The 13,245-nt window shown below is 38.1% G+C and overlaps 1 protein-coding gene across 3 annotated transcripts in view; it reads left to right on the top strand.

The window, feature by feature from the left end:
- The window catches only part of CPNE4 (copine 4), a 220,861-nt gene that overhangs the window by 45,864 nt on the left and 161,752 nt on the right, over positions 1–13,245 (top strand). For 2 of the 3 annotated variants that reach the window (XM_079302038.1, XM_079302037.1), the window contains one exon: positions 2,039–2,226. In XM_079302038.1, the coding sequence (XP_079158164.1) occupies positions 2,047–2,226 (180 nt within the window). In that variant the 5' untranslated portion in view covers positions 2,039–2,046. Of the gene's footprint in view, positions 1–2,020; positions 2,227–13,245 lie in introns of all 3 variants that reach the window. The other variant, XM_079302039.1, reaches the window with a different exon arrangement.

Here is a 13,245-nt window from a genome sequence, read left to right as displayed (position 1 = left end):
GGCTTGATCTTTTCCATTGATAAATTTAGAACTTACTAAAGCTGAAATAATAGTCACAGCAGTAAAAAGAAATATAATTTTTATGCTTATCTGCTGTTCTGAAAAACCAATGTATAATTATTGTAGGAGGAAGAAAAATGCATCTCTCCCCCTCACCCTGCTACTTTTTCCTCTTCTCTTCAGTGTTGAAATGATCCATTTTAATTAAATCACCAGCCTATTTCTGCACAAAGGATGACATTTTATTAATGATGTATGATGTGTATGAGACAGAATTAACCCAATTTTCAAATGGATTTCAATTTGGAAAGGGCAACATGTAAAAATGTCTTGTAAACGTGTGGGATGAGCTTGTTGAGCAGCTTTCTGAAGGAGATGGGATTACAAAATGATGAATAATTAGACAACAGTCTCTCCAGCCCCTCGCTGTATAACGTAGCCCTATGTCATTACCTTATCCATGTGTTGGTTGGTTTTGCCTATTTTCTCAGTCACATTTCTTTCCTAGCAGTAAATCCAAGGAACAGTAGTTTAGGTGACAATGTTTAAAAGTAACTGGGAGGGGCTGAAGGTGACTGTTTTGATCCTGGGATGTCAGGCACTGTGTTGGTGGTGGGGCTCACATTTCAAACACGCCTGTAGAGCTTGAACAGGAAAGTCACAGCAGATCAATGGTCATATAGTAAATTGTTGTATAGATTTGAAGATTCGTAAGTTGTTAAAAAGCTTTTGTCCCTTCTGCCAGGAGAGCAGATAATCTCCCATCTCATCATTTAGACTTATATTCCTGAAATCTGTCTGTCTGTACTGGAGGTTCACACTCTATTGCCAACTCCCCTTACTCTGAACTGTGAAATCTCTTTCTAATTTTTCCTTTCTAATTCATAGGAAAACTGGATAGGTGTGATTTTGCAGGTTTTGAGTTTATTTTTAACTTAGCAGATACGGGGAAAGGAAACTTCACCTTCATTTCTGTATCTCTGAAATGTACTTTTTATCAAAACAGTTCTCAAAAATCATTAACCTCTGAGAACAGAGTGTTGTGGAATAGACAGTGAAAAGGATTGAAACAGATCACTAAAATGTCTTGCTGATAAAATGGAGAGACAAATCTGCCTGCTACAAGTATGGAATTCATTTTTTGTGACCGTTATGTATGGGGTAAAGTGATGAAGGCACTAATCCATATATTAGGAAGCAGATTTTTAAAGGGTCAGGCTGTGAAGCAGATGTGCAAATTGGAGTGTTCCCATATTCTTCATTGATGCAAAAATGGTCATATATTTTTGGTAAGATCTGGGTTAAAATATTTTTGTTGCTTCTGTTGAGAGAAATTCCTGAACTACAAGATTGGTGGTGGTGTCCATAGTGAAGTAAGGGTTGGAGGTTCCTGTTATTCCAGTTATCTGTGCTCATGTAACTCCTGACCCAAAAGAGCAAACACTCCCCAACAACAAGACATGGCAGCATAAATATCCTGCCCTTCTGTTTAGAACATCAGTCTTGGCTACTGTCTTAGGAATGGAGGCAGGTAATCTTCTGCATTAAGTGTGGAAACAGTGAAATGGATTTTGGAATTTAAGGTTGGTATGAAAGGGGCCTTCTGTGGCATTTATGCTAAAAATTTGTTTTTAAAAAGTGCAAACTCTTTAGAAGAAATAGAAGCAGATCAGAGGAGTTCTGAACAAATTTAATTTACCCTTGTTAAAGTGCTATCATAAGAAACTCACAATTGCCATCCTGTCTATCCTTTCTCCTGGGGAAATGTGGCTCTATAAGCAGAAACAGAGCTGAAAGTCAAGGCCATAGTTCACCCCCAGAGTTCAGAGGCATGGTGGAAAATTTTGTTCTGAACCTGGCTTATCAATATATGAGATGATTATTTCTTTTTTCTACATGTATTTCTTTGATTTTACTATTTCCCCTCATGCTCTGGTTCTCATTCACAGTTACTGTCTGGCAGAACTTTGGCTTCTGTGTGGAAGGAGGGGCTTTACCCTATGTGCACCATCCTTAATAGACCTTTTCTCTCTTTCAGAACAAGGAATGAAGAAAATGAGCAACATCTATGAATCAGCAGCCAATACCCTGGGAATTTTTAACAGCCCATGCCTGACTAAAGTGGAGTTGCGGGTTGCATGCAAAGGCATCTCAGACCGGGATGCCCTCTCAAAACCAGATCCTTGTGTCATCCTTAAAATGCAGTCACATGGCCAGTGGTTTGAGGTGAGTGTTTAATAAAATAAAATTGATTCTTCTGGCGCTTTAGGGTGGCATAGACAAATTGAGGCAAAGTTGAAGTAGCGAGAACAGTAAAGAGAAGAAGCAGTTTGAAGCCTGTGGCATAATCTTGCAAGAACCAAGGGAGATTTTCCCTTAACCTTAACACACTTTGAATCAGAAACTTTGAACTTCTCTTTGGAATCTAGATTAAAAATCAAGATGAGTAAAGAATGAAGTATCACAAAGCTTTTCCCTTTAGGCCTTATTTTTTCATAAAAGCTATATAATAGCCCTGAAAATGATAGTGACCACCAGGCATTACAGTACATAGAAGAGGAATACTGTGGAAGAGAGGAGGATTTTACCATTAGTTGGCAGGGAATTTGGTGGCAGAGTACCTTGACTTGCAAATTTTGAGCATTACAGTTGGATTCATTGTTGCAGTTAGTAAAATCAATGTATTTGCCTTATCAATTTGCCTTGTATAGCATGATGGATGTTTGATTCAAATCCTGCTTTGTGTTATTTTACCTGATCATGGAAATAATTTCTTTGATAACTGGAAACATGGTGTCTTAAAGAAATTCAAATGGTCACTATTGAACATAGAATGGAATGTAATATTTTTAATGACATCTTGTTGATTATTTTACTTAAAAGTTATAGTTGAGTGTTTGTGGTTAATCAAGATAAAAGAGAATAGAAAAAAGAGAATAGAAAGTATGTAAGAGAAAATTAGAATTTATTTAATCTAGTTAATTTTGAATGCATATTCATCCCTCTCTTTTCAAGACTTTTAGCATTCAGCATAGGATTGTCTTATCTATGAAAAGATAAAAATAATAATGGTGAACATATGCAGAAAGCAAAATCTGAAATTCAGGGGTCTTTTAATTTAGCATTTTTAGCCAAGTTTTTCAGACTTTGAGGATTTTGTTCCATTTATTCCAATCATTTTGACCTATGAAATTTTTCCAGTTCAGGCCAGCACCAGCCTAGGAAAGTTAAGGGGTTTTTTATGGTATTCTTCTTCTTTTCTTAGTTTGCTCTTCTGGAACCACTAGACATATCCCTGTTAGAAAACCAAACTATAAATAGAAATCAAACTCTCACCATTGTTTCAGTGTGTCCATGTAATTGAAATCTAGGGTGATACAATAAGAAAGGGTAATTTTAGCTCTCTTTGTAGAAAAAAGCATTTAGCTGCACTGTGTGTAATCACACAAATAGTAGAAATTAACCAAGTGATGGATTAAAGGTCAAAATAAATGAAATGCTCCTGTTTAGAAAAGACTCAATTAAAACCTTTATGCTGTCTCGTTTCTCTGAATAACTTTGAGTGCATTTACATACAGTTTGTCTCTGGCAGGGTAAATAGATGTAAATTATATATTCTGATGTAGTAGTGGAGATTCCCTTTATTTGGTGTGGTTTTTAATTTGGAAAGTGATTGCCTGAATAGAGTAATTCCTGCAGAACAAATCTGTCCATCTGATACAATTCCCATTTTACTTCAGGTGCTCCTACTGTCTAGTGAGAGTCCAGGCAATTCATTTCGCTATGAAAAAAAGGTTTTATTAGTTCATGCTCCTATCAGTGCTGCAAAGTGAATGCCACTCTGCCATGATGTGTCTTTTCTGGCCAGCACCCTCTTAACAGAATTATAATTGAGTTCCAATTGCTAAGCTTAATTGAGCAGAGTCACTCAGGTGTAGCTGGAGACATAATTTGGCTGGAAGAATCTTCTGCTGATGGCAATCAATGATCCATCAAGACCTGAAAAAACAGACAAAGTAATAATTAAAAAATAATAAAATCCAGTTACCAGTGAAGTGAGTATATTCAGCATAGAAATCACTAAATGGCAACCCAAAAAAAGAAGTAGAACTGAAGAGTGTGGATTTAGTGCACTGGGATATTAGGGAGTCACTCTACAGGTGCAAACAATCCCTGAAAGTGAGTGATCTCTGCACATTTGTCTCTGGGAGAATATCTCAGCCTGTTGCTGAGGAAATTTTTTTTTCAGTCCTGCAGTTCTGTGTGTGCATATGTGTGTGTTTGTGTAAATTATGCCACCCACACATGTAAATATAGAATGAAAATGTGTTGATGCTCTTGTAGAGTGGGTAGGTGCCGTTTCCAGGGATTGGAAATGACATCTAAGTATTCTTCTTTTTCTTTTTTTTTTTTTTTTTTTTTTTTTTTTTTTTTGCCTGTGGTTGTCCTGTTTTGTTTAGTTTTGGAGGATTTTGTTTGTTTTTCTCCCAGGCACAGAATTGGTGAGGTTGGAAAGGACCTCCAGAGGTCACACAGTCCATGTGCTGCTCAGGTGGGGACACCTAGAGCCATTTGTCCACGACTGTGTCAGATGGGTTTTGAATATCTATGAGGAGGAGGAGGAGAATTCTACATCCTCCACAGGCAACCTGAGCCAGTGCCTGGTCACTGTCACAAGTGAAAATATGTCTCCTAATGCTCCTATGTTCCAAGTAGTGCACATTACCTCTGGTTCTGTCACTAACTGCCAGTAAAAAGAAGCCTGGCTTTGTTGTCTTTGGGCCTTCCCTTCAGGTATTAGATTAATGAGATGCTCTCTAAGTGCTCCAGGTGTGTCACCTACAAACCTGCTGAAGGTACAGTCTGCCCCATCATACAGGTCATTAATGAAGATCTTAAACAGGATCCAGTGCTGACCCCTGTGCCCCACTGCTAGTCTCTGGTATCCAGCTAGAATTTGTCCCCCTGATAACCAGCCTCTGAGCGTGGCCAGTTTTCAGTCCACCTCACTGTCTGCTCACCCATTCCCTGTATCAACTGCTCCTCCAGGAAGATTTTTTGGGAGGCAGAATCAAAGACCTTACTGGTGTCCTGGTAGAAAATATCCACTGCTTTTCCCTCATCTACCAGGCCAGGTAGACCTGCTTCATTTTAGAAGCTTGTCAAGTTGTTCAGGCATGACTTTGTTTTGATTGGTTACTCATGATGCTTTTCCTATCCTTGATGTGCCCTAGGATTAAGTGCTGTATCAACTTCCCAGGAGCTGAAGTGAAGTTGGTGGGCCTGTAGTTCCCTAGATGATTTGATGAGGGACACAAAACTCCTCAGCAGTAAAGCCATTGGGAACTTGGACAAATACTCAGAGGATTCTTGGTGCTGTCTCCCATTCTGGGACTGATCATGCTTGCTGTGTTTTTCTCCTTGTCTGGGTGGATGTTTCTCTGTAAACAAACTGGCACACACACAAGTGTGCACACATCTCCTCCCTGTGTTTCCCTGTCTGTGTATGTATGTTGGTGCCGGCTGAAAAGCACTATCTCCACCAAGCTAGAATGTAAATGATATGTTGTGTCTCCCAGGAAAACCAGCAGTTTACTCCTTCTCACACATGAAGCCTAACATGACAGGCTATGATATAGCTGAATTTAAGATTGTACTATATTTATGTGCTAAAAGCCAATTTGCTGATCCAGGGCTGAATTTTAGCTCTTCTGGCCATAATTTTAAGCAGGTGCACACTTGCAGAGTGCCCAAATGCTGTACTTAAACTGTTTGATTAATATAATTATTCAATGGCTGTTTTTCCATCTTGGTCTTAATGTTCAAGGAGTTTAAATACTGTGCTAAGTTTCAGATGGAGAATGACTGAGGCTCATGATGATAAATTCCTTTGCTCCAGTGATTATTTTACCCACCTAGAGGGTGAATGTCCATATATAATAAATGTTAACTCTTAACTAATGAGCCTTCAGCTGAGATCTGCTGGCACTGGGATTCTCATTAACTCCTTTTAGAAAGTAACTTGGGCCTCTTTACAGGTTATCTGCATATGGCAAATACCCACAGCACATGCTATTTTGAAAGCTGAGTAAGTTGCTTAGCTGTGTTGGTCATACAAGGTTTACATGAGATCAGGAGGTGCCACACAGCCTGACTTAGCTGGATATTTGGAGCTATGAAAAGAGGAGTTTAGGAAGACAAGTAGCCATGTTTGGGAATTAGGGAGAGTTTTCTGTAGTTGTACTCTTCTGGCTTTCAGCAGGACAGAGGGTGTCTGCTACCCCGTGGATTTGAACAGCCAGCTGGAGGTTTTGCTTTATTTCCAAAGTTTTTGTTAAATCTCAATAACTGCAGAGCAAGTAAAGCAGCACCCAAAGACAACCTGCACTTGCTAAAATTCATCTTGCTGGAATTGGGTAAAAACATTAAAATAGGTAAGTAAGTTTGCTGAAATAGGTTGTTTTTTGGGGTTTTTTTTTGGTGAAATGTTCTCTGAAGTCACAATTTGTGGAAAACTCAATGAGTTTTGATAAAAATGTGTTGATATTCTTAAAATCAAAGTTATTCACTTGTAATTCAGCATGACATTTCAAGGATCACCTTGGCAGAACTTAACAAACAAACAAATGTTAGTTTTCTGTGTTTCCTTTTCCTTACACATCAGTCTGCATATCCACACAGACTGTCATGCAAACAGAGGGTAGGGAACCAGTGAGCTAGGAAGTGCATGGAGCTAGTTAAGGTACAGAACACACAGTGGAGCCTACTGAACAGGCAACATGGGAATGAAGCTATAGGAATGACAGTCTTGCTCTTCATCTGTATTTGCTTTTCCCCTTAGTTCTGCTCTCTCTTTTGTTTCATTTCTGAATTCCAGCATCTTTCTCCTTTCTCTGCCTTTTCACCTACCTCAGCTCCTTATTTATATTCCCAGCACCTGCTGCCACATTTCTCTCCTCTCTGTATTGGAGACTGGGGGAAATTCCCTGCCCCTTGCTAGGATCTGAAGAGAAGACCCTGAGGCAGACAATCTATTTGTTTCCATAGATACCCAAAAGTAGCTTTCATGTTATCCATCTGTGGCTGTTACAGCCCACTGCAGAAGCCAACAAGCCATGAAATAGGGGAGTCTGTGGGATGATATATTCCATGACTCTAACAAACTGTTCCAAAATAAATGCAAAAATACTGTGAGGAGGGAAAAATCCCCCCCACATACACGTGAAAAAAATGCATCCTTTTTAGTTAATTTGGTGAACAGGTAATAGATGAAGCATTTGAATGGAAATGGAAGTTTCAATGATCAGAAACAAGAACTACCACCAGGAGCCATAAAGAACGAGGCTTGAGGCTGTCCAACCCCATCTTGCATCTAGTTGCTAGCTGGTGACAGTGAAAAAATACAGGATCAGAAAAATATAAAAGTGTCTTTCCAGCTTGTTCTTCCAGCTCTCAGTAATTTGCAGCTCAGGGAGTTCTTAAAAAGGAGTTCATATCTTTGTAATTGTAAAAAAAAATGTTAGAATAACTTCCATAACTTAGTTGAAATAATTTTAGAAGTATTGTATATAAAAGGTAAAATTTTGGGATGTCCTGGGACATAAGGGTTCAGCAGATTAAATGGGGGTTGACTAATATAATATTACCTGCATTTTTTAACTTCGTGCTGATTATTTTTAAGTTCTTTTTTCCTGCATTAAAATCCCAGAAAATCCCTATTCATTTTCTCAATGTCATTTGGGGTTTTATTCTGATTTGTTCATGACTGCATAAAAAGGCAACCTATATTTTGAAGATTCAGCATACCTAACCTATCACAAAACATGGATTTGTTTGGGTAGTTATTTGAACTATGTTTATTTCAGAGCATTGCAGACATGCAGTGCCATAACTTGTTGTAGTATTTTCACAGAGATTTCTGAGCAGACATTTGGGATTTATTCTCTGCTTTAAAGAATTGCAAGGCCTAACAGTGGGCTGGTTTATTGGAAGTTTGATGAATTTGGAGATTTTTTTTTTCAAATAGTACTCTGGTCAATGCTAGAGCAGATTCTAGGTACTATTTTTCTGATTTCACTCTTAAAATTTCAACTTGGTGAACAGACATCCTGTATGAAATTAATTGTAAGTAATGGGGTTACAGTAAGATGAGCATACCATCTTAGGAAGATTTTTCTCTGACAAAGAGAGGAATTTACAAAGTTCTGATGTTTTATATCAGATTATGCCAAGTATGGTGGCAAGGAGGTGCTTCCACTGAATAGAGGTTATGAAATTAGCTTTTCTTTTTGTGAAGAAGGTTCTGATTAATTTGCGGATTTGGGAGTTTTTCTCTTTTGGATGTAGAAGAGGGCTGATAATTAGAAATGTTACCTGCAGGTTCTCCAGCCAAAGCTTAGATCAAAGTCTTTAATGAAAATCTAGATCTACTGTAAAATTGGATTAATGCAGATCATGGCTGATGAAAACCACTGGGGAGGAATTGAGTCTTTAATTGAAAAGATCACGACTTTCATCAGGAAATAAAGGCAATGGGATTTGTTTCTAATTAAGCCACAAGGTGGCCAAGGTCCCACCTTTCCAGGCTCAGGGCTGGCAGTCAGGTTGATTATCCCCTCCTGCCCAGATCATACAGGCCTTCAGAGCACTTGGTCTTGTATGAGCACAGGTCTATGCCCTGTACAACTTGCAGGTCATGATCTGTGAGTTCAGCTTTTGTATTGACCTTTGGACCTAAGAAGAAATGGGAGCAGTCCTGCTGCAGTCTCTTCCCTAGGGATGCTCCTAGAAGATGATTTTTTTTTTAGGTGGCATTAGACTTATCTTATTTTCACTCATCAAACTGAAAGCTGTGATTTTATTTACACCATAGCATTGTGCCTGTGTATATGCCTTTATGGTTTATTTCATCCTCATAATTCAATATCATACTTTTCTTTCTCAAGTCTCTGGTGATGCTAATGAATGTTTCTTTACTGAAAACCACTTGGTAACCTCTGTTGCTGCCAAGATTTGCTTTTAGCTTTTGCTTTCTGTTCCTGCTACATTTCCTTGAAGTCTTTTTGTAGAGTGTGACTGTCAAAGACAGCACATCTTTTTCAAGCACCACTGGAAGTCTGTGGGGTCAGGCTGCAGGCTAATTGCAAGTTTTATCTTCATCTGTTCTCAGCCTGAATTCATCTAATCGGATATCTTCCTTTCCAAGCCTTAATATTTTGGAGGCAGTCTTTCTTCCAAGAGTTTGCCAGCTGAAGACCTCCTGTCATTAACTCTTTCTGGAAAAAGAAAAGTTCTCCACATGGAGGGAATCTGCTATACAGTTTGTCCAACAGACCATCATTCATAATATTCTGTTCAGCCCCTAATGCACTTACTACATTTTTATGAATATATAGGCATGAGCTCAAAACCTGGAACTGCAATTCATATTATCCTTCTTGTTAAAAACAGAGAACTCTTTTCCAGGCCTTTCTGAACTATTTACACAAAGTTGGAAGACTAAAAATTAAAGGCTGTAATTTTCTTGTGTTGGCAAATATTTGATAAGAAGCTGGTACTGGGAATTTTTTCCTCCTGTGCCTAGTTCAGAAATATGAACATCATTAGATTTTGATGAGATTTTTCTTTTTAGACCCCAGGTAGTAATGTGTCTATTTATTTTAAATCCATTTTATAATAACTCCCTCTTGTTTTTCTCTCATCCATCACTGCTGCTTTTTCTTGAGCCTTCTCCTTGTTTCAGCATTTAAAGACAGTCACAGTGCTTTTTACCCTGTCTTTTAAAATCAGCTAGTCTTTCAATTTGAGCTCATTTGAATCAGACAGATTGTCTCAACTGAAAACAAATACTGTCATGTTGAGTCAATATATATGAAATATCATATTATTCCACTAGCTCAAACATCATTTTCTGCCTCTGTAGTGCAGTTTGTGAAATGTAATGCGTGTGCAAAGGAGAGAAAGTAGATGTCTCTGTTCTTATTGAGAGTGGTCATAATTGGGCTGGATGATTCCTCTCTACCAGAGCTGGAAGCTGGCTTCTCTATCTGTCCAGCTAAACCTTTTCACGTCCCCTGTCTTCAGGCTATGGAGAGTAAAGAGTTATTTTCTCATAGTTTACATACTTGAATAAAACCAAGTGTACTCCTGAGAACTCAAAAGGGAGTGCTTATGTGTGAGAGGTGGTAAAAGCTGCATGGTCTCTCCCTGATCCTGTGGCTTGGAGCATCCTCTCCCAGCAAGATCCTTCCTTGGGGCTGATTTCCAGGAGCCCTCTGCCTGGTAAATCAGCCCCTAGGAGAGCTATGGAAAGGAAATGTTGGATCATGTAATCATTTTTCTATATTAGAAAATAGTTACATGCTTAAAAATCAATAATGCAATGGCTTAGATGGAAATCTGTATGGCCCATACTTGTTTACATCTTATTTTTGTGTCCAGAGGATCAAGGATTATTATTCCTTCTCTGGGAACAATTTCTTTGCAGTCATTCCTCCAGCAGATGTCTTCAGCCAGAGTGTGTCTGTGTTTGCAAGTAGCACAGTGCACTTACCTTGCCATTCATACCTGGGGAGGAAATGGGTTGGGTGCTCTGTTGTCAAATTTCTCTATGGCTTTGCAAACATTTATGTATTATTGCTGGTAGCAACATTTTGAATGGTTTTAAGCTACTTGACAATTTTGACTTCATCTTAACTTTTGGGTAATTGGATTACAGACATGAAATACTGAGAAAGAACTGAGAGGAGTTCTCATTTGTTCTTGTATTTATGATATTTAAAGTGTTGAAATACTAAGGCTGACAAAATATTTTACTCTACATTAATAAAAGCACTTTTTTACCTCATTAACAGGGCAGCTGAATTATTTCCTCTTCCCATGCAGTTTTACATGTTTCATCACTGTTTCTAGTCATCCTAAGACATCCTTGTAAATACTGCCTTTAGCCACGCTCTCTATTTGATGGTTCTTAATTCATGCTTCATTAACTTTTCACAACTTTTTCTCAGGACAGTTTTCCATGAAAGCTCTTACACAGTGTTCTCAGTCATATATATGTATATGTACATATATGTAGTTTTGTTTTATGAGTAGGTAAGAAAAAAAAAGGAAGATGAGACTATGTAAAATGTTTTCAAAATTAACTTACAAAGATACCAGGAAAAAATAAAGTTTTACAGTGCTCCTACTCTTTCTTAACCCTGAATAACTGGTTTGGTATGAATATATACAGCAGGAATTCCGTACTGGCAGCAGCTCAACATTAAAAAAATATTTTGCTCTCTTCCTCTGCAATTTAATTATCTATCAGATATGTAGTATTTTCAACTTGGATGAAGAGTCTAAGGGTGCTTTTATCATGGGCAGGCAGATGCACATTTCAGATTACCTCAGTAATATGCCTTCCTCTCATGAGCTATTTTTTACAGATACACAAACTTCACACATCTCCAGGACAGATTTTAAGCCTGGTTTGACTTCAGTAGTCTGACAGATTGTGATAAACCTACAGTAAACAGGAATATTTGGAGCTGCTTTGTAAGTAGATAATTCACTTGATTGATTCAGTACACTGATTCTTAACCTGTAACATCAGAATGGAACTGAGAAATTGTCAGCAGTGTGAGCCTCTTCTGTGTTTGCTGTGAGGGGTTTTAGGGCCTAACACAAATTGTTTCCTGAAGGAAAAGAGCACTTACAAAACTCTGAGAATAAGTGATTTTGAAAAACAATCTGAATTGCTGCGAATGTGTTTTGCAAAGTCTTCTGTTCAAATATTGATTGACCAGGGTTACCAAGTTCATTAAGCTGGTTTGGCTTGAAACCATTACATAATAAGGGAATGTGCTGTTGACACTAATTGATGGAGTTCAAGTTTTTGCAAAGGAAAATAAAAGCCATTTACCTGGAATTGCTTTTTTCCATATTCGCTCAGGTTTGATAGTAGCTTAAAAATATATTGTAACAGTTATGGTACAACCAGGCCAGAATACAGACTCCTTGAAATCTGACTGAGAATTGAAATGTCCAAACTACATTTCTGTGTAGATATGCTGACCTCATCTGTTAACAGATATTTCAGGTTTTGCCTGATTTTGTAAACTTTTTTTCAAAAAGGGGATAGATGGTGGTTTTTTTTCTTTCTCCCCTTGAGAGCTTTACAATTTTGCATGTAGAAACAGGTAATCAAAGCAGAGCCAACTACCAGAATTGTGATTTCTGCTCTTGCAGCATCGTACCAATCCTGTCTCTACAAAGATGCTTATTTGCTAAGAAAATCTTAGGGTTCTTTGAACAATCCATATAAAGTCTATAATATTTGGGTCTGGATTGTGCAGATGATCTGTATAACTTTACCTGCCTTTTGTTCAAAATATCACACTTAAAGACAGCTGAATAAAAATATGTGACAAGCCAGTTCTTGGGTTCAACAGTCTCCTCTAGAAGACAACACAAGTAATTGGAACTGAATCATTGCTGTAGCTCCCTATGAATGATTTTTGTGCTCATAAAGGCCTACAGTGTGTTGTTCACCTACTTTTTCATTTGAAATTCATCATAAAATATTAACTGTGACTATCTGAGGTAAATGTCACAATTTTGAGAGATGCTCAGTTTTATTCCATGCCACCAACCTGCAATGTTGTGCTTTTGAAGCAGAATATTCTCCATTGTTGTAATCTGGATTTGTCATGATAAACTTAATCAGAGGGATTTGAGGTTTGTTTTTCAAGTCAGTTTGAATTAAAAATATGAGGTCTGAGGCTTTTGTTTTTCAAATATTTGGAAATCTCATCGCCAAGCTATGGCACCAGCTGGCTTGTGTATGCCATTGGTGTAGAACTGGCTGCTGATGCAGAACCAAGTGATGCACTACATCCCTTCTATATGCCTCTGCAGGGAAACATTAGGTTGATCATTGCATCTTGTTGTATTTAACTTTAAATGCTGTTTGAGGGCTGATTAGTCTGCTGTTGCCTTGTAAGTGGGGTAAACTTAAAAGCTTATGCTGTGTCACTGCCAAGTGAACTGGACTAGCTTCAACAGCCTTACTCCCCTGGCTGCCCTTCAGGTTCCACATGGATGCAGGGTCTGTTTTCACTGGCAGTGGCATTTGCTGTTTTAAAACTGTATTTGCACTTTTCCAGCTTATATTGAGCTTTTTTGCATGCCTTTATTTCTCTGTTTGAAGTTATTCGCTCTATGTTCATCATCATCATCTGATGTTTCAGTGCTTTTTTTTAC

This window comes from Erithacus rubecula, assembly GCF_903797595.1.
Source record: "Erithacus rubecula genome assembly, chromosome: 3".
Lineage (NCBI taxonomy): Eukaryota > Metazoa > Chordata > Aves > Passeriformes > Muscicapidae > Erithacus > Erithacus rubecula.
The sequence above is the reverse complement of the archived record's forward strand: the minus strand, read 5'-3'. Positions and strand labels throughout refer to the sequence as shown.